The sequence below is a fragment of the Trichomycterus rosablanca genome, chromosome 13, assembly GCF_030014385.1.
Source record: "Trichomycterus rosablanca isolate fTriRos1 chromosome 13, fTriRos1.hap1, whole genome shotgun sequence".
Taxonomy (NCBI): Eukaryota; Metazoa; Chordata; class Actinopteri; order Siluriformes; family Trichomycteridae; genus Trichomycterus; species Trichomycterus rosablanca.
Genome location: NC_086000.1, coordinates 1,369,868 through 1,394,215, shown reverse-complemented (window position 1 = coordinate 1,394,215; position 24,348 = coordinate 1,369,868). Strand labels below are relative to the sequence as shown.

At 45.8% G+C, this 24,348-nt stretch overlaps 1 protein-coding gene across 1 annotated transcript; it reads left to right on the top strand.

The window, feature by feature from the left end:
- The first annotated feature begins 1,021 nt into the window (after nucleotides 1-1,021).
- wdhd1 (WD repeat and HMG-box DNA binding protein 1) lies at nucleotides 1,022-24,020 on the top strand. Its single transcript, XM_063007708.1, has 26 exons — nucleotides 1,022-1,082; nucleotides 2,053-2,140; nucleotides 2,261-2,372; nucleotides 2,734-2,885; nucleotides 3,376-3,487; nucleotides 3,635-3,685; nucleotides 3,960-4,055; nucleotides 4,930-5,022; nucleotides 5,111-5,217; nucleotides 5,371-5,527; nucleotides 10,034-10,208; nucleotides 11,254-11,429; nucleotides 11,564-11,748; nucleotides 11,834-12,075; nucleotides 13,506-13,643; nucleotides 13,730-13,886; nucleotides 14,494-14,608; nucleotides 16,031-16,162; nucleotides 16,678-16,895; nucleotides 17,032-17,177; nucleotides 17,373-17,429; nucleotides 17,757-17,788; nucleotides 18,697-18,846; nucleotides 20,682-20,797; nucleotides 21,311-21,446; nucleotides 23,573-24,020. The coding sequence occupies exons 2-26, from the start codon at nucleotides 2,064-2,066 to the stop codon at nucleotides 23,747-23,749; spliced, it is 3,309 nt and encodes a 1,102-aa protein (XP_062863778.1). The 5' UTR covers nucleotides 1,022-1,082; nucleotides 2,053-2,063; the 3' UTR covers nucleotides 23,750-24,020.
- Nucleotides 24,021-24,348: the final 328 nt, after the last annotated feature.

Sequence of the window (24,348 nt, the reverse complement as noted above, 5' to 3'; positions counted from 1 at the left end):
AATCACTTGTTTTGACTGGAATCATTCGGAACACTTGAACTGATGCTGCTACTTGAATCTTTATGGATGGAGACCTGCCCCGTGGCGTCTCGGTACACCCCGCTATCTTTGTTTTCTGGTAGAAAATTGATTTTTCCCTTAAGAGACGCGTTTCCCCCGTTCCATTCTCTCCTCATCTCTGTGGTTTATATTGGATTTCATGGTCATTTTATATCAGCAGGGTCTGTAGCTGCTTCCTGCTCTTCAGATCAGATTACTTCCCCGGGAAAAGGGCTCGAATGGAAGCGCGTCGGCCGTCTCTCACCGTAGAGAGGCCTGCTTAGTGTCGGATGACCTACGTTATTGGATTTATAGTCGACAAAGGGTTTCACAGACACGTATGCATTGTTTTAACCCCTGTTACGAAAAGATGGAACACTACTGTATAACAAATGCTAGTTAAAACAGAAAGCAATGATTTGTAATAAAACCAAGATATTTCATGTTTTACTGTATTCATAAAATTGAAGGACGTTTCTAGGGGTAATTCAAGACTAGAAACATAGTAAAATGTTTTAAACAGCCACTTATGAGCAGTGAACCGTGAAAATCAAACCCAGGTCCTTAGAAAAACGTTGTTGTGTTGTTAATACTTAAAATAGAATAAATATTTAAAAATAATTAGTATTAATTAGTAAATAATTGTAATAATTTAGCCACAAAGAGTCGACTCTTATTAGTGAGCCGAAATCGTTAATTTGACTCATTAAAAAAAAAAAAGCCAGACAGCTTATAACAAAACAGTAGGTTATGGCTGTGTTTCAAAGAACACAATATTCCCTATTCCTTACACACTCCGAGTGTATCATTACGTGCTTCGAATGTGCTACCTAGTGCACTATGAAGTAAGGTCATGTGGTTTTGACCAGACCAATAACGCGTTGCTGTGCGAAGCGTGTAAAAGCACAACGCCACATTTGAACCAATAGAAAGGCGAGATTCGGAGAAGTACACGCCTCTTTTTGGACGTCATCGGTTTCAGCGCGGGAGACACGAGCTGCTGCTGCTGTTAGCTCCGGTTTAGATTTACCGCCAACAACAAAGTAAGTTGGAATAAAGTTCGTTTTTATACACTGGTAAATATTTTGCTGTTAGATATTAAGCGTTTTTATTCTTAGTAGTGTAAATTAGTAGTATGTTTAAATGAATTTGCTTATTAAATTGTTTACTTTGTTTATTAAGTGTTGGTCAGTATTGTAATGTAATGATCATTTTTCAAATAATTTAAAACCTAACGGCTGTAACGGTTTTAACGGTTTTAACGGTTTTTCTCCTATTCGATCTTATCTAAGCCTGAATTATAGTTAAACAGAACAGACGGGGTTGGATTTACAGTGGAAGCACCGAGCTGACATCCACTTGTGACATTTCATGACAGCTTTAGGGTTTTAATAATGTTGTTTTTCTCTAACTGAATAAATAGAACACACTTCTTTGTCTGCTGACTTTATTTTGAGTATAATAGAAAATTTACTTAATCATAAACATAGTGTTAAATTTGACCATCATGATGTCCATCATCTTTTGGGTCATTGACTACACTCAGCCCCAGTGAAAACCACATAAACCACATAAACCAGGGGCTTCAATTCCAAGGTTGGAAAGAAAATCCAGCTGTCATCATCTGTTACAGGGAAATTTGTCTGCATGATCAGACATAAACCAAGAACGTCCAAGCCACCCACCAAATAAGCACCTTTCCAGTATTAAATCTCTCAAACCTTCATTTTGTTGTCATAACATTGGCGTCATCAATCTCACTTGACTGTGGACAGTCAGCCACATTCCAGCAGCTTTTTGTTTTTGATTTTGGCCAGAAGGTATGAATAAACTGGATAGGGTGCCAATCCATCCCTCCATCCCTCCATACTGATCTTGTCTGTGTAGACGTCCAGCTGGGTGATAGCAGCGCTGAGATTCAAACCCAAATGAGATCATGAACGTCACTTTTACGAAGACTCGTCTACCTTGGTCAGTAGTTTGAATGCTTTATTTGTTGGACTTTTTCCACAGGAGGATTTGCAATGCCCTGTGAAAGGAAGCCGATGCGCTACGGTCACTCTGAGGGTCACACTGATGTCTGCTTCGACGAGCACGGCAAGTGAGTAAAGAGCACGTTACCATATCGAGGACCCGCTGCATCACTGGACTGTCTGTGTTCCTATCAACCGGCCGTGGTTTTGTTTGCGTTTGGAAAAGGATTTAATGTTCCTCTGTGCAGGTTTATTGTTACGTGCGGAAGTGACGGAGACGTGCGAATCTGGGAAAGTTTGGATGACGACGATCCCAAATCCATCAGCGTCGGAGAGAAGGTTCATTCTCTAGCTCTGAGAGTAAGTACTCGGTGTGATGGTGCTACAGCAGGTAGACGTCATGAGCGAATGATTGTGAACTTGGTGTATCTACTGGTATCTGTGTGGGGTTCTTCAGCTATTCCTGATTTCTCCAATATCTCAAACACTAGGTAGTAGCTGTTGTGTCTCTCACAGCAGCCTAATACACATCTTTCCATCCATGAGTATCATTTACACTCACACACTACTCAAGTCCACCTGGGGGCAGTTTTAGCAGGTGGTCGACATATTGGCGTGCATCTGAGAGGGGAATGAAATCATGGATGTGAATATTAAACTCCATGCAATGAGTAATTTTGAGAATCTACTGTAGTACATTTCTAATGCTATCATTTCGTAGGGAGAGAAGCTGGTGACCGCGGTGTCCAACAACACTGTTCAGATCCACACGTTTCCTGACGGAGATCCTGATGGGATCCTCACTCGCTTCACCACCAACGCCAACCACGTCGCCTTCAACTTCAGCGGCACCAGAGTTGCTGCCGGGTCGAGGTATCGTTATTCCTGATTCCTGAGTAAGATCCTGATTTATTGTAGTTCTGTACGGTATTTAGATACTAGTGTTCCAGTACGGCAAATCGGAGATACCAGGGGTCGTAGTCATTGTACCCTCTGGTGGCGGAGTCCGTTACAGCTCTGGTCAGTATAAAGCTGTTGTACTTCGTGTATCGGTACAGAGACGAAGTGTCGCTCATCGTCGAGCCGTATTCATGCTCACGTTAAGCGCCCGATTGTTGGATGTATAGATTTTTTAAATGGGAAACATTATAGACCATGTCAGTGCATCGATCCAGCTGTTTTCCTGCGCCCGCTTCGTTTTGAATATTGATTTGACGCGCGCTGGCAGCCCAGGCCCAAACAGGTTATTTGATTTCTCTTCCTGTATCAGTAGGAAATTGGTTTTCTTTTGATTTCCCCACAGACGAGCCGAGAAGACTGAATGGCTGATCTGTCTCTCTCTCTTTCTTTCTTTCTTTCTCAGTGACTTCATGATAAAGGTGATCGAAGTGGCGGACAGCAGTCAGCAGAAGACTCTGCGTGGACATGATGCCCCTGTTCTCAGTGTAACCTTTGACCCCACTGATCAGTTCCTTGTGAGTGGATCGTACATGTCATCTTATGAAAGCTCTCATGCATTTTGGGTGTATGTTCAATATATTGTGTGTCTTGCGTAGAGCACAGAATTAAAAATAACAGATCGTTCTCAGTGTGAAGTTCATCGTGTCGTGATCTCTCGACAGGCCTCGTCAAGCTGCGATGGTTCAGTGGCGGTGTGGTCTATAGAAGAACAGGTAAGGGCTTTTAGGACGGGTGGTTCAGCGTCTCAGCTGTTGGAGTATCACTATTATCCATGGCAATTTCTGACGGCTGCACTTTCAATCCCTCTGCTAGCTTTAGTTGACCCCGAGTGTTTGGGATAGAACTGACATTCAGTGAAATATCCAATGAATGCAGAGAAATCAGTTTGTTTGTGACCGTGATAGTCATTTAAATGGCAATTATATAAATATTAGAGTGTATTTGTAATTGTTGAGCAGTAATATGACTCTTGTTGCCCCCTTTAAGACTCAAGTAGTGAGCTGGAAGGTGCTGCAGAGGTCGAGTGATATCAGCAATGCCAAGTCTCTGTGCAGACTAGCATGGCAGCCACATTCAGGAAAGGTATCAGCAAAAAGCTTTAATATTATATACACCGATCAGCCATAAGATTAAAACCACCTCCTTGTTTCTACACTCACTGTCCATGTTATCAGCTCCACTTACCATATAGAAGCACTTTGTAGTTCTACAATTACTGACTGTAGTCCGTCTGTTTCTCTACATGCTGTTCTTCAATGGTCAGGACCCCCACATAGCAGGTATTATTTAGGTGGTGGATCATTCTCAGCACTGCAGTGACACTGACATGGTGGTGGTGTGTTAGTGTGTGTTGTGCTGGTATGAGTGGAGTTTTTAAACACCGTGTCCACTCACTGTCCACTCTATTGTCTATTAGACGCTCCTACCTAGTCGGTCCACCTTGTAGATGTAACGTCAGAGACGATCGCTCATCTATTGCTGCTGTTTGAGTCGCAGTCAGTGGTCACAGGACGCTGCCCACGGGGCGCTGTTGGCTGGATATTTTTGGTTGGTGGACGACTCTCAGTCCAGCAGTGACAGTGAGGTGTTTAAAAACTCCAGAAGCGCTGCTGTGTCTGATCCACTCATACCAGCACAACACACACTAACACACCACCACCATGTCAGTGTCACTGCAGTGCTGAGAATCACCCACCACCTAAATAATACCTGCTCTGTGGTGGTCCTGTGGAGGTCCTGACCATTGAAGAACAGCATGAAAGGGGGTAACAAAGTATGTAGAGAAACAGATGGACTACAGTCAGTAATTGTAGAACTACAAAGTGCTTCTATATGGTAAGTGGAGCTGATAAAATGGACAGTGAGTGTAGAAACAAGGAGGTGGTTTTAATCTTATGACTGATGGGTGTATATTTGAAGAAATGATGTTTTGCAACATGACCCTGTGTGCTCGTAGCTGCTGGCAGTTCCAGTGGACACGACAGTACAGCTGTACGAGCGCGACTCCTGGACTCACGTCGGTACTCTGTCTGATGACCTGCTCACCCAGGTCAGTACGATTTACATCCAGGAGAATGATCATTATTTAAAGTATTATTATTATTATAAGTTTCTCTGAACTCCGGGTCGATTCGCAGGCCGTCAACGTGGTGGTCTGGTCTCCGTGCGGACGGTTCCTGGCAGCGGGAGCGGTCGGGGGACTCCTCTCGGTCTGGGATGTTGAAGCCAAGCTGTGCATCGAGAGGTACTCACGGTCCAGATCAAAATGATTGATTATGTATGAATAAAGTAAACCTGGTGTGTGGTGTATCACCCCTGTGTGTGTGTGTGTGTGTGTGTGTGCGTGTGTGTGTGTGTGTGTGTGTGTGTGTGTGTGTGTGTGTGTGCGTGCTCTTAGACAAAAGCATGAAAAAGGCTACACGGTGTGTGGCATGGCTTGGCATCCATCCGGGGCACAGATCGCTTATACAGACACCGAGGGCTGCCTGAGTCTGCTGGATGAAGTGTGTGCAGCCTCCTCTACTAAGTCCACGCCCAGCACCAAGAACACCAAGGTCAGCGTCTCACCCTTAGTGGATTCATCTCATAAAATTAGACATATTATGTTTATACAACAGTTAGTTCCGACCTTACAATCTGATTGGTTGAGAAGCGTTCATGCACACAAACGCGCACGCAGGCGACACCGACTTTATTCCCGATCTCGTTTTAAATCCGTTATCTGGTATACAATCTAGCGCACTGTGTAGGGAACATAAATCAATTGTCTAATTCACTATCTAGTGCACTATGTAGGGAACATATATCCATGATCTGATACACAATCTAGTGCACTATGTAGGGAACATAAATCAATTGTCTAATTCACTATCTAGTGCACTATGTAGGGAACATAAATCCATGATCTGATACACAATCTAGCGCACTGTGTAGGGAACATAAATCAATTGTCTAATTCACTATCTAGTGCACTATGTAGGGAACATATATCCATGATCTGATACACAATCTAGTGCACTATGTAGGGAACATAAATCAATTGTCTAATTCACTATCTAGTGCACTATGTAGGGAACATATATCCATGATCTGATACACAATCTAGCACACTGTAGGGAACATAACCAATTGTCTAATTCACTATCTAGTGCACTATGTAGGGAACATAACCAATTGTCTAATTCACTGTCTAGTGCACTATGTAGGGAACATATATCCATGATCTGATACACAATCTAGCGCACTGTGTAGGGAACATAAATCAATTGTCTAATTCACTATCTAGTGCACTATGTAGGGAACATATATCCATGATCTGATACACAATCTAGTGCACTATGTAGGGAACATAAATCAATTGTCTAATTCACTATCTAGTGCACTATGTAGGGAACATATATCCATGATCTGATACACAATCTAGCACACTGTAGGGAACATAACCAATTGTCTAATTCACTATCTAGTGCACTATGTAGGGAACATAACCAATTGTCTAATTCACTGTCTAGTGCACTATGTAGGGAACATATATCCATGATCTGATACACAATCTAGTGCACTATGTAGGGAACATAAATCAATTGTCTAATTCACTATCTAGTGCACTATGTAGGGAACATATATCCATGATCTGATACACAATCTAGTGCACTATGTAGGGAACATATATCCATGATCTGATACACAATCTAGTGCACTATGTAGGGAACATATATCCATGATCTGATACACAATCTAGTGCACTATGTAGGGAACATAAATCAATTGTCTAATTCACTATCTAGTGCACTATGTAGGGAACATATATCCATGATCTGATACACAATCTAGTGCACTATGTAGGGAACATAAATCAATTGTCTAATTCACTATCTAGTGCACTATGTAGGGAACATATATCCATGATCTGATACACAATCTAGTGCACTATGTAGGGAACATATATCCATGATCTGATACACAATCTAGTGCACTATGTAGGGAACATATATCCATGATCTGATACACAATCTAGTGCACTATGTAGGGAACATATATCCATGATCTGATACACAATCTAGTGCACTATGTAGGGAACATAACCAATTGTCTAATTCACTGTCTAGTGCACTATGTAGGGAACATATATCCATGATCTGATACACAATCTAGTGCACTATGTAGGGAACATAAATCAATTGTCTAATTCACTATCTAGTGCACTATGTAGGGAACATATATCCATGATCTGATACACAATCTAGTGCACTATGTAGGGAACATATATCCATGATCTGATACACAATCTAGTGCACTATGTAGGGAACATATATCCATGATCTGATACACAATCTAGTGCACTATGTAGGGAACATAAATCAATTGTCTAATTCACTATCTAGTGCACTATGTAGGGAACATATATCCATGATCTGATACACAATCTAGTGCACTATGTAGGGAACATAAATCAATTGTCTAATTCACTATCTAGTGCACTATGTAGGGAACATATATCCATGATCTGATACACAATCTAGTGCACTATGTAGGGAACATATATCCATGATCTGATACACAATCTAGCGCACTATGTAGGGAACATAACCAATTGTCTAATTCACTATCTAGTGCACTATGTAGGGAACATAACCAATTGTCTAATTCACTATCTAGTGCACTATGTAGGGAACATATATCCATGATCTGATACACAATCTAGTGCACTATGTAGGGAACATATATCCATGATCTGATACACAATCTAGTGCACTATGTAGGGAACATATATCCATGATCTGATACACAATCTAGTGCACTATGTAGGGAACATAAATCCATGATCTGATACACAATCTAGTGCACTATGTAGGGAACATAAATCAATTGTCTAATTCACTATCTAGTGCACTATGTAGGGAACATATATCCATGATCTGATACACAATCTAGTGCACTATGTAGGGAACATAAATCAATTGTCTAATTCACTATCTAGTGCACTATGTAGGGAACATATATCCATGATCTGATACACAATCTAGTGCACTATGTAGGGAACATATATCCATGATCTGATACACAATCTAGCGCACTATGTAGGGAACATAACCAATTGTCTAATTCACTATCTAGTGCACTATGTAGGGAACATAACCAATTGTCTAATTCACTATCTAGTGCACTATGTAGGGAACATATATCCATGATCTGATACACAATCTAGTGCACTATGTAGGGAACATAACCAATTGTCTAATTCACTATCTAGTGCACTATGTAGGGAACATATATCCATGATCTGATACACAATCTAGCACACTGTAGGGAACATAACCAATTGTCTAATTCACTATCTAGTGCACTATGTAGGGAACATAACCAATTGTCTAATTCACTGTCTAGTGCACTATGTAGGGAACATATATCCATGATCTGATACACAATCTAGTGCACTATGTAGGGAACATAAATCAATTGTCTAATTCACTATCTAGTGCACTATGTAGGGAACATATATCCATGATCTGATACACAATCTAGTGCACTATGTAGGGAACATATATCCATGATCTGATACACAATCTAGTGCACTATGTAGGGAACATATATCCATGATCTGATACACAATCTAGTGCACTATGTAGGGAACATAAATCAATTGTCTAATTCACTATCTAGTGCACTATGTAGGGAACATATATCCATGATCTGATACACAATCTAGTGCACTATGTAGGGAACATAAATCAATTGTCTAATTCACTATCTAGTGCACTATGTAGGGAACATATATCCATGATCTGATACACAATCTAGTGCACTATGTAGGGAACATATATCCATGATCTGATACACAATCTAGTGCACTATGTAGGGAACATAAATCCATGATCTGATACACAATCTAGTGCACTATGTAGGGAACATAAATCAATTGTCTAATTCACTATCTAGTGCACTATGTAGGGAACATATATCCATGATCTGATACACAATCTAGTGCACTATGTAGGGAACATAAATCAATTGTCTAATTCACTATCTAGTGCACTATGTAGGGAACATATATCCATGATCTGATACACAATCTAGTGCACTATGTAGGGAACATATATCCATGATCTGATACACAATCTAGCGCACTATGTAGGGAACATAAATCAATTGTCTAATTCACTATCTAGTGCACTATGTAGGGAACATATATCCATGATCTGATACACAATCTAGCGCACTATGTAGGGAACATAAATCAATTGTCTAATTCACTATCTAGTGCACTATGTAGGGAACATATATCCATGATCTGATACACAATCTAGCGCACTATGTAGGGAACATAAATCAATTGTCTAATTCACTATCTAGTGCACTATGTAGGGAACATATATCCATGATCTGATACACAATCTAGCGCACTATGTAGGGAACATAAATCAATTGTCTAATTCACTATCTAGTGCACTATGTAGGGAACATATATCCATGATCTGATACACAATCTAGTGCACTATGTAGGGAACATATATCCATGATCTGATACACAATCTAGCGCACTATGAACTTTAATGTGTTTGTAATGGGAACAGTTAGCTTAATAGCCCAGTTAGCAGCTCCTAAGAGTTCTGTTATCACCCATAATGCTTTGGTGTGTGCGAGAGGTTTTTTATTTCTTTTTTTTCCCTTCGGAGGTTCTTGCCTTCTTCTTCTTGTTGTTCTTTCCTCCCTGAAATGAGTTTTTGCAGCTTGGGATGTCTGCTCTGTACTGTAGTGTTAAACTTTATATTGGTTGTGGAACTACTTTTTGGCGGAAGGTATCGTCAATATTAAAGCATATTCATTATGAAACTCAGGGCTTCTTTGATTTATTTTCTTTCTTTATTTTGTAAAAACTGTTGTATAAAAGCACTAGAACACTCGAGGTCGTGTGTTATCGCCAGTAACATCACGGCTCTGATGATCTACTGTACTCGCCTTCGGCTCGTGCCCGCGACCGAATCACAGCCGTGATGTTATTCGCGATAACACGCTCCCTCTCGTGTTCTATTGCTTAATTAATACACGAGTATGTGCAGGATGCCGCGAGTAAGAACCGGGACGGCTATGACGACCTCTTCGATGAAGACGACGATGGTGGCTTGCTGGATGAATGTGTATCGGCAGACGGAGAGGACGAGGACGATCTCATGCCAGCTACCGGCAAACCACGCAACAGGCTGAACGTCCTGGACGATGATGAGAACTCCCGGGGTGGGTGGTTATTAATCACAGCACTCAACCATCCTGGTTTGATTACATGATACTGTATTAATATGTAGGGTTTGTGTGGCTGCTTTTGTGTAAACTGGACTCTAAACAGCTGATTTGATCCCATTTAAGCTGCAATATAGATTTTGTAGGTGTTGCACATGCTTTTATTTGCCATTAATCCATTTATGAATGAAACGGAACCATACAATGTCCTGATTTGGATATATTACACTTCCATCCGCACTCTGGCGACCTCTGTTGGATACATGGCATCCCTACTACTGTCTAATAGTTCTAATAGCTTTTACATTTTTGATATTTAGCGACTGAGTGTTAAGGGCCTTGCTCAAGGGCCCAACAGCAGTAACCTGGCTGTTAAAGTGGTGGGGCTTGAACTAGCAACCCTCGAATTACTAGTCCAGTACTAGCTGTTATGCAGCCCCATGCACAACAAACTGTGCTGCTCTGTGTATTCTGACACCTTTCTATCAGAACCAGCACGAACCTCTTCAGCAGTCTGAGCTACAGGAGCTCGTCTGTCGGATCGGACCACACGGGCATCAATGAGCCCTGGCCGCCCATGACCCTGTCGCCGGTTTACCACTGTGTATGATAGATACTGACCACTGCAGAGCTGACACTGATTATCTCTTATCACGGCGCCTGTTAGTGGGGGGGATATATTAGACACCAAGTGACATTTTATCCTCAAAGTTGATGTTAGAAGCAGGAAAAACGATCTGAGGTTTAAATTGTGATGGCTAGACGACCGGGTCAGAGCATCTCCAAAACTGCAGCTCTTGTGGTCCAAGGAAGGAACAGTGGTAAACCGGCGACAGGGTCATGGGCGGCCGAGGCTCATCGATGCCCGTGTGGTCCGATCAGACGGACGAGCTCCTGTAGCTCGAACTGCTGAACAGGTTCGTGCTGGTTCTGATCGGAAGGTGTCGGAATACACGGGGCTGCAGACCAGTCAGTTAGGAAGGTGGTCATAATGTTACGCATATTTTGACGCTCGTTCCCTCTAATCGATCTTACTCTACAGACACGGCTTCGGTGAGGGCGGATCATTTGGCCGAGGACGACGCCCAGAGCGACGTCGCGCGCCCCTCCGCGCCGGCCGCCGCGCCTCGTCCGGTCTACGAGGGTCCCGTGCCCACCGCGCCCCAGAGAGCCTTCCAGTCGGGTTCCACCCCCACCCACCTAATGCACCGTTTCATGGTGAGAAGAGAAGACCGAGGGTCGGGGGAAGGTCGCTTGGACTTGATGTGCTGACGCGCACGCGCGTGTGTGTGTGTGTGTGTGTGTGTGTGTGTGTGTGTGTGTGTGTGTGTGTGTGTGTGTGTGTGTGTTAGGTTTGGAACTCGGTGGGTATCGTGCGCAGTTATAACGACGAGCAGGACAACGCGATCGACGTGGAGTTCCATGACTCCGCCGTCCATCATGCCATGCACCTCTCTAACACGCTGGAGCACGGCATGGCCGATCTCTCCCAGGAGGCCGTTCTGCTGGCCGGCGAGGGCACGGACGAACTCGCCAGGTGAGTTTTACCGCCCGGGTGAGACCGGTCCGTGGTGAATCCCCCGTGTCCCTCCTCCTGTGATGATCGTCTTTCTTCCGCGCAGTAAGCTGCAGTGCCTGCACTTCTCGTCGTGGGACACCAGTAAGGAGTGGATGGTGGACCTGCCCAAGGGCGAGGACGTCCGGGCGCTGTGCCTCGGTCGGGGCTGGGCGGCGGCGGGTACCAGTGCCATGCTGGTGCGCCTCTTCTCTATCGGCGGAGTGCAGAGAGAGGTTTTCAGCCTGCCGGGACCCGTCGTGTGTATGGCCGGACACGGCGAGCAGCTGCTCGTAGCGTATCACAGAGGTATGCGGTTTGCAAAGCCCCGCTATCCACGATTTTCCTGGCAACACAATGGGGGCTGCCATGACACCTCCATATTTCCGTTTGCCGGTTTTTCTTTTCCGGTCGCGTTAGATTTGCTGTAGTACTAACTACAACATTATTAAACTACTTTTGGTAAGGACTGCATGGTTCAAATATGAGCTCGGGCTCGACGTGTGTCGCTGTTATTGGAAAGTTCGTGCTTTGAACACCAGCGGATTTGTAAACATTGTCGGTGCGCTGCGCCTTACGCGTTACATTCCATAATAATATAATAATAATCATATTAATTATATCAATAATATAATATTTATTAATTAAATAATAATAAAAGATTTATAATATCGTATAATGCAGTTTCACTTTGTATAGTCCAAAATATAGAGAGCGTTGCAGAAATTGGACAAATAACATTTAAATCCGGACACCCAGACAGACACGGCTTGTGCAAGTGAATACTGAACGGGTGTAAATACCCTGTTTGTTGTTCCCAGTTCATTGTTTTAGTAAATTAAACAACGCAACGCGTTTTATTCTGTCCCTTCAGCTCCCCTTTCCTGCTTTACATCCACTCATGAACCAAGTACAGTATACACTGTTGTAGAAGTAAAAACAATCAACAAATCAGTCGTGATACATCGTTTATTATTTCCAGTGTTTCACAGCTATTAGAATGTTCCTCGGTTCATCCATACCTTCCACAACTTCCCTAACCCTGCAATGCACGAGTAACCCACCGTCTCCACTACTCCACTTTCCCTCAGCGTTACCCACGCCTGATGTTTTCCCTCAGCGTTACCCACGCCTGATGTTTACCTTCAGCAATTCCTACGCATGTAAGCCTCTGTGCTTTTATAGTTCTGTAGCTCCTCACCGTCTACAGCTTCGGAAAAGACGAAATGGTTCACTTATATCAATATAGCTAACCTCATGTCATCTACCCACTCTGTAAGCGTGGAAGGGTGGAGCACTGTCAGAACACGCTCACCACAGCTTCTTAAAATGTCCTTACTGTCAAGTGCTAGGAATTAAGAAAGGACTCAGTTTTAACTAAAACAAAACTGCTTTATTGTTCGGAGTATCAGCTTGCAGAGACACGGACATGCGAGTGAGCAGGGTGCGTTCCAACAACACACCGAGAGGAGGGAATAAGGGTACAACAGTGCACTCGTCTAACAAAATGCATAAATAGACAGTCGCTCTACACTTACTATTCAACCACCGAGTGCTTTTGGCCATGTTTGTTAAAAAAAACCAGTTACGAATGACCACTACTTCTGTCGTTCAGAACGTAAACACTGTAACCGGAAGTCAAAAACCGGCTTCAGCTACGAATCACGGGAAAGGTCAAAGTTCAGGAAAATCGTGGATACAAAACGAACCCCTGTATGAACCATTTCGGTTGATTCTAGGTACTGGCTTTGACGGAGATCAGGCCCTGGGGGTGCAGCTGCTGCAGCTGGGGCGCAGGAGGAAGCAGATCGTCCGCGGTGAGCCGCTCCCCCTGTCCCGCAGATCCCACCTGACGTGGCTGGGCTTCAGTGCCGAGGGTAAGCCGTCTACTCTCTCTAAAACGCGCGCGCGTACCGTACGGTCGAATTACCCGAAGCTTTCACGCCTGTCGTCTGCCACCCAGGGACGCCGAGCTGCGCGGACTCGCAGGGCACGGTGCGCATGCTGAATCGCTCGCTGGGAAACACGTGGACCCCCGTGTGCGACACCAGTGAGAGCTGCAAGAGCAAGTCCGATCGTTACTGGGTGGTCGGGATCCACGAGGACCCGCAGCAGCTCAGGTGAGACCATAAGGGTGCAAAAGTATTAGGACACCTGAATATGTGACATGTATGATCTTGTCAGCCGTACTTCTGAGAAGGCTACTCGTGGGGCTTTTTTTTTTGTGTGTCCGGTGTGGGAATTTGTGCCCGCTGAGACACAAAAATGGCTCAGTTGATGTTCCGGTTCATTCCAAAGCTGTTGAATGGGGCTGAGGTCAGCGCTGGAGTTTCTTCTGTTGAGTACTTATTCCCAGAATGGACCTTCCTCAAACTGTTGCTGCAGAATTGTTGCTGAAATGGTGTCCCAATACTTTTGTCCGTATAGTGTAGTCTCATTTGCCTTGTTAGTTCTCTTCCTGCACGTCTGAGTCTCGTGTCCTTTTTTATAATCCAGCTTGAGGGTCCAGAGTTTAAGTTTAGGGTTTTTAATCTTCTTTTCTTAGTCAGCTTAAGATTCCACACCAGCTTAAATTTAAAAAAATGAGGATTTCATCGACTAATCCTCTTTAGTCCTGCGTCCAGACCGAACAGCTGAGCAGGTTTCATGTTAGACTAGTTGTTATTTGTTGAATCAGGTTGTGTTTCATGTCTAAATCCTCTTATTTTTTATTGACTCTGTGTGCAGATGTATCCCCTGCAAAGGATCCGTTTTCCCCCCGACCCTCCCTCGCCCGGCTGTAGCCGTCCTGCCCTTCAAACTGCCCTTCTGCCAGACCAGCACGGAGAAAGGACAGATGGAGGTGTGTACACGGGTTTAACCCTGGACGTTTCGATTGACCGATCAGTCTGGTGAAGGAAATGCGAGTAGGATGTTTTATGTGTAGCGCTGGTACCTGGTGTCTTCAGGCGTGTGCACAAATAAGCAGGCGGTGCTGAGTGATGTAGACCAGATGCTGGATCGGCCATTCAAACCTATCACACACGTCAGTCAGACACGTACTGACCAAAAGAACCCTGGTTCTTGAACCGGTTCTGTTCGGGTTTTCTTCGAACCACGTGTGAAGCGTTTTGCGCTTCGCTCTCGCCGCGACCTTTAGCACAAATAGCCGATTTGCCGACATCCATCCGTGTGAAATAACCATCAAATCCAGTCTAACATACAGCACATGTATCTGTGTTGAACTGGTTCTGCAGCTCAGGGTTCTGAATCCGCTTTACGGGGGAAAAATGAAGCGTAACGTGGCTGAATGTACTAAAAGTACCACACAGGAACTACATTTATCGACGTCATTACTGGTCATTAGTGTCTCTGTATTGACGAAATTCATCTGTCGTCGTTTTAGTACAACAAGCCACGTTACGCTTTATTTTTCACGTTAAGCGTCGTTAATTTTTCTCCCCCTTTAGCGCATCCGATCGTTCGATTTGCATCGTGCTTCCTCTCCGTCTGTGCCGAACCCCGCCCTGACCGAGGAGATCGAAGCTGACCCGTACCCCCTCCGAAACGTGGGCAGCAGCCGGATGCATCTTTGCCACTTGCACATTGATGAGTTCGGCGCCACCTAGCGTCGCACGCGGAGAGACGCACCCTAAGGGCGCTCTTCCTCATCTCTTGTGCAGGCGCCTCTAATCAGCCGGCGGAGGTCGTGATCGCATTCTTTGTCCCGCCCCCCCCCCAACTGAGCAACCGGCCAATCGTTGCTCATACAGCCGCCCAGCCTCGAAGCAGAGCTGGATTCGATACCACGTACTCAGAATCCAGCCCTGGTTGCAGCGCGTGTTCTTTACCGCTGCGCCACCCGAGCGGCAAACAGTTCGTCTCTTTTGATGCGCTTTGAAAATATCAGCGGCGAACTGGATCAGAATTTAATCGAGGTGCAGCATTAAGCTCCACACGAGACACCAGCGCGGCGGTTTTACAGCTTCTCATGTGAAAGCACCCAAACCCCGGCACTGCGACACGCCCACCGATGACGTCACGGGTCGCGTCGAAAGACCCGAGTACTCTGTGGTGCCAGATCAGACGCTGGTTCACTGTCTGGAACCTCTTTTTTCGGGTGGAAACACACGGAACCGGTTAAAAATCAAGTTCGCGAACCGGAACCGGCTCTGGGCAGAATGAGAATCAGATCAGTAGTCTGGAAACGATGAAACAAACCCATCACTACTGCTTCCTGTGGGTTAACATTAGGCTCTGTGTGTGTGTGTGTGTGTGTTTACAGGAGCAGTACTGGCGCTCTGTGATCTTCCATAACCACTTTAACTTCCTCTCCTCGAGCGGATACGAGGTCGACGAGGAGAATCGGAGGCAGCAGGAGAAGGAGCAGCAGGAGCTCCTGATGAAGATGTTCGCAGTAAGTCTTCCTCACCGTCGGAATCAGATTCGCCCCTCCCGTGACCTTCATGTTAGGGTAACAGGACCTGGGGACGTGACTAAAACATGGATTTTATCCACATTATTATATTTGCTTATGGCAAATAAAGATTAAAAACATCGATGGGAGTCATCGAACACTGTAGGATAAAAGCATTGTGTTAAGAGCAAGTGTTAGAGCGTGGGGACATATGTTGTAAAATACTATAATTTCAGTTTTATAAAGTCTTAAATGATTTATACTAAAATCAGGACACTTGGCTCAATCAGAAAAAGCAGAATGTCCCTTATAACAGTCTGTGTCATGGAAGTGTGGAACGTGCTGCTGTAATTACGACCCCTGCCGGCTGGTTTTGATGCCTGATAGTAGTGTGTGCCGCTCCGTACGCACCATGTCCCCCTGTAAGACCCCGCTCGGTCGGTAGTGAGTGTGTTCCAGGTCCGACCGTCTCTGTATAAGAGTCGTGATCCGTTTTTCTGCTCTGTCTGCATCAGTTATCCTGCAAGCTGGAGCGCGAGTTCCGGTGCGTGGAGCTGGCGGAGATGATGACGCAGAGCGTGGTCGCCCTGGCCATCCGCTACGCCTCGCGCTCCGGGCGCATGCTTCTGGCCCAGCGGCTGAACGAGCTGGCGCTAGAGAAGGCCGGCGAGACGCGGGAAGACGCCGAGCCCGAGGAGGATCCGTCCTATCGCACGCCAGCGCAAGACACCGGGTAAATATGTGTTTGTTTGTTACTGTGGAGTTTTATGTGATGGCCTACAAGCACCACGATCGGTCGACCTCCCTCCCGCCCTCAGACACGGCCGTATGTGTCCGTTATACTCAGTTTTTTCAATCTCACCGTGCAGGTTCAGGCAAGCCAGCAGAGCTCAGAGACACTCGAGCAGCAGAGCAGCGCAGGATGACGAGGAGGAGGAGGAGGATGCAGGAGAGGAAGAGGACGCACTGGAAGAACCGATGGAAGCAGATGAAGAAGCAGAAAGCAAAAAGCCACGTGAGTGTGCGACATAATGAAGTGCCCCATGCCCACCCCCCCATATCTTAATCAGCCACTCCGTCCTGATCACGGTCGTGGTGGGTACAGACACACTGAGTCTCATTTAATAACAAATGCTGATCCGAATATGTGTCCAAATACATTTGGTCATATATAATGTGTTAAAGTTTTGCTTTGTGTTGGATTCTGCAGGTTTAAACCCGTTCAGTAAAGGCACAAAATCACCTGAGAAACCTTCACCTAAACCAGGTCTGTACTAATAATGTGTAATAAAGTCGGTGTTATTAAGCTTTATTAATGTGCAATAAATATCTGTGACCGCTGCTGAACATGCGTCTATCTGGACGATCCCTCGAGTTCCACCTCGGGTCTGCAACCGGCCGGCCAGGCGTCTATCCGCCGTGTCTGTGGGAGGCCGGGCGAGTCGAAGGGATTCTTTGTTTCAGCTATTGTAGCGTGTAGGCGCCCAGCCGGCTGATAGCAGAGCTGAGATTATATGATACATAATAAAAATGGTTTAATTTTTGGAGAGATTTAATAATAACTTTGCTGTTTTATTCCTTTTACTTTCCACAGTCAGTAAAGACGGGCGAGTGAACCCCTTTAAGGTGAGAGAAACGTGCCGTGTGTGTGTGTAGCACTTTCTGTAACGGCTAGGGATGCAACGATACACTCTACCCACGACGCGATACGATCCACGATACTGGGTTCACGATACGATTTCTTCCCCGATTTCCTTTTATTATCTCTCCTTAAAAAATAAAATACTGGGGCCGCTCAGGTGGCGCAGCGGTAAAAGCACACGCTGGAACCAGAGCTGGGATCTCGAACACATCGTCGGCTAAAGGCCGAGCGGCCACACGGACGACGGTTGGCCTGTTGTTCAGATATGGGCGGGACTAAGCCGGCTGATTGGTGGCGCCTGCGCAGAGATGAGAAAAGAGTGCTGTCGGGGTGTGTCTCTCCGTACACAACGCTAGGCTGCACTCGTTAAAGTGTAGGTGAGAAGAACGCAGCATACGGCTGCTGCCCACGTGTCTGAGGCATTGGTGGAGAGAAAGCGCGAAGCAATCGTGCAATTGTACGTGCTAAAAAGGGAAGAAAATGAATAAATAAATAAATATAAAATACTGTATTTGTGCTTATCTTTTATTCATGTAAATAACGAATGCCCTTTTATCTGTGAGGTAGGTACAAACTTATACCATATAATTCTTATTGTGTAAAAACAACAAAAAATTTTAAACAAATCAAACTCTACATGATTAATAAATGAATAATACCAATAAAGAAATAAATTTGGCTGGAAAATTCCGAACCTGGCAACCCTGTATTGACGTCAACCAGGCGAGGTGAATAGCGCCAGCGCCCTCTGCTGTCTAAAATGAATATCGATTTGATGATCGTCTTGTGGTGCATCATTACATCCCCAGTAACGACTAACCAGATTCAGAACTTGTTCTACCAGTTCTAAATCCAGACGGTGAAACGTATCTGTTGTGTCCTGTACGAGCAGGTGAGCGGACCGGTCAAGCAGGCGGCTTCTCCCTCACTGCAGCCCAGATCGGTTAACGTTCTGGACACCATGACGGCATCCAACAGAAAACTCTCGGCTCCGGCTAAAGCTCCGGTACTGAAACCTCTGGCACCGAAACCGCGCTCCAAGGTCTGGTCTGAGCATACAACACACACACACACACACACACACACACACACACACACACACACACAGAGAGCCCTGTTTTTATGAATCTGAAGTGAACATGACGTGCAGTAGAAGTACAGACGGTGGAACAGATGTGTCTGGGCATTTAATAATGACACACAAACACATCAGTTCTGCCAAAGTGACGCAGGTACACACACACACACACACACACACACACGTACAGTACAATTATATTATTTATCCAGGATCAAGAGCCCAACAGTAGCTGCATGGCAGAGCCGGGATTCAAACCTCACGCTCTACTCAATAATCTCTCTCTCTTACTTCCTTAATCGCTTATTCAATTAGGGGGAGGGGTGCTGGAGCCTATCCCAGCTTTTCAATGGGCGCAAGGCACACAGTAACACCCTGGACGGGGCGCCAGTCCATCGCAGGGCAAACACACACACACACATTTACCTATAGGGCAATTCGGTGTCTCCAATTAACCCGACTGCATGTTTTTGGACTGTGGGAGGAAACCCACACAGACACGGGGAGAACATGCAAACTCCCTACAGAAAGGACTGGGGATCGAACGCAGGACCTTCTCGCTGTGAGGCGACCCACTCAATAGGCTGTTATATTAATTATAGTAACATTATTCTGTGTTCTCTTTTAATAAGGCTTTAACACACATTTGGGGAGGGGGTTAAACTGCGCCCTTTCTGATTGCATCTATAATTGCGCCTTAAATTGCACCATGATTGATTTAACCCTATTACGCAAGCAGAATCATTTAAAACTGCAAACGTTCACCGGAGACCAACTAGTGGTGCTCTCAGTTATATCCGATACAGGCGCCTGGTCACACGTACCCCTTTTCCACCGACGCGGCACGGAGCCCGTTCCGGTTCCCAAACTTGATTTTGAACCGGTTCCGCGTGTTTCCACCGGAAAACAGAGGTTCCAGACAGAGAACCAGCGGGCCGATCTGGCACCACGGGATACTGGGTTTTTCAGCCCGAACCGTGACGTCCGTCAGTGGGCGCGTCGTGTTGTACAGCACAGCGACAATGACGTCCGCTGGAGTCTCGTATGGAGCTTAATGCTGCATTTTTTTTCTTTTTAACTTCACCTGATCACATTTTGCTCCAGTTTGCCGCTTATATTTTCAAAGCGCCTTTAAAAAGATGAACTGTGAGATATTACGTGATAAAAGTGACCGAACGAAATGTGAAAAATAAAGTGTGAAGCTTTTTCAGCTCCCCGAGCTGCATAAACACACGAGAAGTGAATCCAGTTAAACACGGATACACGTGGTATTTTAGACTGGATTTGATGTTTATTTCACACAGATTAATGTTCATGTTGTGGAACTTTAATGATGTTTTATCGCTCGAGTCGAGCGCCGAGTAAATCGGTTATTTGAGCCGAGAGTCGCGGTGAAACCGAAGCACAAAACGCTTCTCACGTTAATAAACTAAAGAAAACGACGACTGAGACGAACACGTCACGTCTTCTCATCACCGATAGTTAGATCGAAGCTTTTTACATAAAAACAAACATCTGTAACAGCAGCACAAACGCTCGCACATAATCCACACACTCCACCATGTTATTACTTCTCTTAACTCTTAGTAAGTAACGCCCACCGATGATGACGCAGACTCGGTTCTCAAAAACTGGTGGAAACGCGCGTCGGTTCTCTACAGAACACCGAGGTTCAGAGAAACCCGAACAGAACCGGTCCAAGAACCAGGTTGTTTTTTTTGGTGGAAAAGGGGTAACGGGTTTTGGCTTCAGACGGGGTCGTACGTGTTAATAAGCAGTTCCGTCTCCGGTGGTTTCAGGCTCAGGCCACTCTGCTGCAGATGAGCGCTAAGAAAGGAGCGGCTAAGAAACGGGAGGAGAGAGAGGCTGAGAAAGCTGAGAAACCGGCCGCTGGGGACGGCGTGGAGAACACCAGGTAGAAGCTGGACCATCGCTCGGCACCGCTGGGTTCATTCAAGTCCATCAGATTGACACTTTGCTTAGCCTAACAGGCCTGACTGTAATGAAGTAATGTCATTCTAACATAGCGACATGTAGCACTAATAGTTTAAGGTAAAACACTGATGTTAAATAATAAATTGAGTAAATTTCTGCAGTTTTGGTGCTGATGCTGACTAGTGTTCAAATAGTTCAAAGCCCTAATCCCATCACGGACCATTAAATGAGGTCTTTTCCTGTGTAATAGGCAAAACTTTAAGGTTGTTTTTAGCGATTTAACCCTTTCCATTCACGGATCGTTCCAAGTGTCTCGCGTTTACTGGTTAATTTGCACTATGAGGCGTCCTAGCAGTCCTACGGCAATTCAGTCAGCAATCGCTCAGCCAAAATGTCCAAGATGTCATAGATATATAGAACTCCTCATGTAGAGCCCTATATAACCCTGCTACCAACCAATTATCATTCAGCTCCATGTATCTCTGCTTTTAAGACCCAAGACTGGTTTCCAGATGTGGATGGAGGAGAACAGGAAGGGCATTCTCGCTGACCATCCTGACCTGGAGGAGACCGAGATCATCAAAGAGGCCATGAGCCGCTTCCGTACCCTCTCGGCCGAGGAGAGACTGGTAAGGTCGAGCTCGGGCTTGAACAGACCCGAGAGGCGTTAAGCTTTACCACCCGGTCAGACCACTCGTCTCTCTCGGCCTTAAAGTTCAAAGAGAAATAGCTCCGTTTTATCTGGGCCCTTAAGCACGGCCCTTTAACCTTTAAATTCTCTGGATTGTAGAGAATTGTTAGACCTTTCACTCCGTAATCCATTCTCACCACCAGAGATTTGCATCAATCAAAAAGCTATCGACTCAAAATCCTCCGAAAAGACAAAAATACAAGAAATCCTTCTGTTTTATTCACTTTATAAATATGTAAAAGGTTCAAATTAACAGTGCGTACGGCCGCTCAGGTGGCGCAGCGGTAAAAACACACGCTAGAACACCAGAGCTGGGCTGAGCGGCCACATGAACAACGATTGGCCTGTTGTTCATATAGGGGCGGGACTAAGCCGGATACGGTCACTCTCTGCTGATCCGCATATGCACTCGCCTAGTGTAGGTGATGAGACGCATACGGCTGCTGCCCACGTGTCGGACGGGGCGTGGGTCAGAGCCGGGATCGTCGTCCGTTCCTGATCGAGGACTGGGACTAACACGGCAGTAGTACAGACCGCTTCTTTTCACCTGCGCCAGACTGGCTCGGATAGAGACCTGCATCGAGCACGGAGAGTCACGAGCTCGGGCTGCACGGTGGCTCGGTGGGGTAGCACTGTCGCCTCACAGCGAGAGCGACCCGGGTTCGATCCCCATGTGGGGCGGTCCGGGTCCTCTCTGTGTGGAGTTTGCATGTTCTCCCCGTGTCTGCGTGGGTTCGATATTAAACGTGTGTAACTAGTAACTAGCGCTCCGGATAAAATCCTAATAAACAAACAAACGAGCTCTGGTGGATGCTTGTGCCTTTGATCTTTGTTCTCGCTCTGTGATCCTAAAATATAAAAATAAGGGGGGGGGGGGGGTTGAATAATTGTTAAGGCTGGTAGAGGACACTATTATACTGTGTGTTACTTGTACCGCCTGTTCCGCGGCCCCCGCGCAGAACGCGCCCCACACACTCCAGACACGACGCGAGTGCAGCTCGTATGCGCCGTCGCTCTGGAAACGTAGCCCGGGGCTGCGCGGAACACGCCGATTGATCTCATGCTAATGAAGTGGGGCGGAGGCGGCGCCGGCCGGGGGAGAAGCGTGATGCCGGACTGAATGAACGTGACGACAGACGGGAGGAGAACGTGTCCACTGCGCTCTGGATCTAATAACCGGTGCGTGTCGGTCGTGTGACTCGCGGCGGCTCTGTAATATCGGGAAACGAGGGCTCACGCCGCCCCGTCGACGGTCATTACGCTCGGATTTGCGTCGGTTTGTGACCCACGCGTGTGTTTATCGGATGAAGGAACGAATCGTATCGGATGCGCTTCGGAATCTTGATCAGTCGGTTGAGCCGGAATCTCAGCTGTGATGAACACAAGCCTAAGATCAGCATGCTCAAAGACTAGAGTTAGTGTAAAGCACAGCACCTCTGGACTCAAGTCTATTCGATTTCTCTAATTCATTCATGCACCGCCCCGCCCCGCCCCTGCTCAGGCCAAGGTGGGCTGCAGACTAGCACCCTCACCCCGACTGGTATGCTTCATACTACCATAAATGGATCAGTAGATACTGTAGAGTCATACTTCATGTACAAACAAAACGTTCTAGGTTCATCCGGTGCCCCGCCCAGAACGACCATTTCTGAACTATATAGTAAACGGGTATGCTAAGAAACCTACCGGCAGGAAGGAGTTCTAACTGACTAGTGTGCGTTATGAAATGAGGATTTGGGATTCAGCACCGAAACAGACATGATGGTGCAGGGTTCGTGCGGTATGTGGGATCCATCGTGAACCTCAACCTTGAGGATACTGGACCGAAATGTTTTGTGTATGATTGGATAAAAAAATCAGACTAGCAACAGTTTAGGGAATGCCTTTTCCCATCGTACCACACAAAGTAAGCTCAACTTGACTGCCCGTAACGAAGCCCTGAGCTCGACCCCCCCCCTCATGAACATTAAAATCTGAATCGAAGCAAATCCTCTTAGGCATATTCCGAAATCTAGTGAAAGCTTCCTCTTCTGACCTTTAACCTTCCGTCCGTCTCGGTTTCAGACGTGGACGGAGAGAGCGAAGGGCTCGAGCGGAGACGCCGCCGACCCCAAGAAGCGGAAACGGGACGACGGCGAGGACGACGGCGGGCGGGACGAGACGGACGAGAGCAGCGCTAAAAAGAAAAAAGCTCCGGGCGCGTCGGCTAAGCTCTCGGCTTTCGCCTTCAACAAGAGTTAAACCCGCCGATTAGAGCGATTATTATTATTATTATTATTGTTTTGAATTCTGTACGTGCTCGTTATCATGTAGATCCTGTTTGTGTGAGATTCCTGTGTGCCTGGCGCAGGTCGGTTTGTTGAGAGCGTGTGTGGTGGAGGAGACGCGCTCCTGGAAATGTTCAGATCTGTAATTTGTGATGGATTTTTGTAGATATTTTTGTGAACTGTTATTATGTGTGATGTATGTGAAACTAAAAACGAATAAAATACCACGTTTTACCTTTTATTAAGTATGTTGAAGCAGTATTTACCCTCGTGGAACTGTATAGTTAAAGCCGGTATAATAGTTTGTATTGGTGTGTGTGTGTGTTTTTGTTTAACGTGAAACATGATAACCCACCAGTCTTAAGAGCTGTCAGTCGGCCGGGCGCCCACACAGACACAATCGGCTGCGAGACTGTAGTGGGAGCGAATTGTGACCTCTGCTGACCGGCCGAGGCGCCTGCACGGGAATGGGGGGCAGTGTGAAAGAGAATGGAGCTCAGAATGATCCAAACATGATTAACGCCCCGTCCAAAGTGTTACTGTGTGCCTTGCGCCCATTGGAAAGCTGGGATT

Bases quoted from the DNA above. Each gene is read 5' to 3' on its own strand.
- wdhd1 (XM_063007708.1), top strand. From the start codon at position 2,064: ATGCCCTGTGAAAGGAAGCCGATGCGCTACGGTCACTCTGAGGGTCAC. The intron at 10,209-11,253 runs GTGGGTGGTTAT...CTTACTCTACAG, and splicing joins CGATGATGAGAACTCCCGGG to ACACGGCTTCGGTGAGGGCG. The intron at 14,609-16,030 runs GTGTGTACACGG...GTGTGTTTACAG, and splicing joins CGGAGAAAGGACAGATGGAG to GAGCAGTACTGGCGCTCTGT.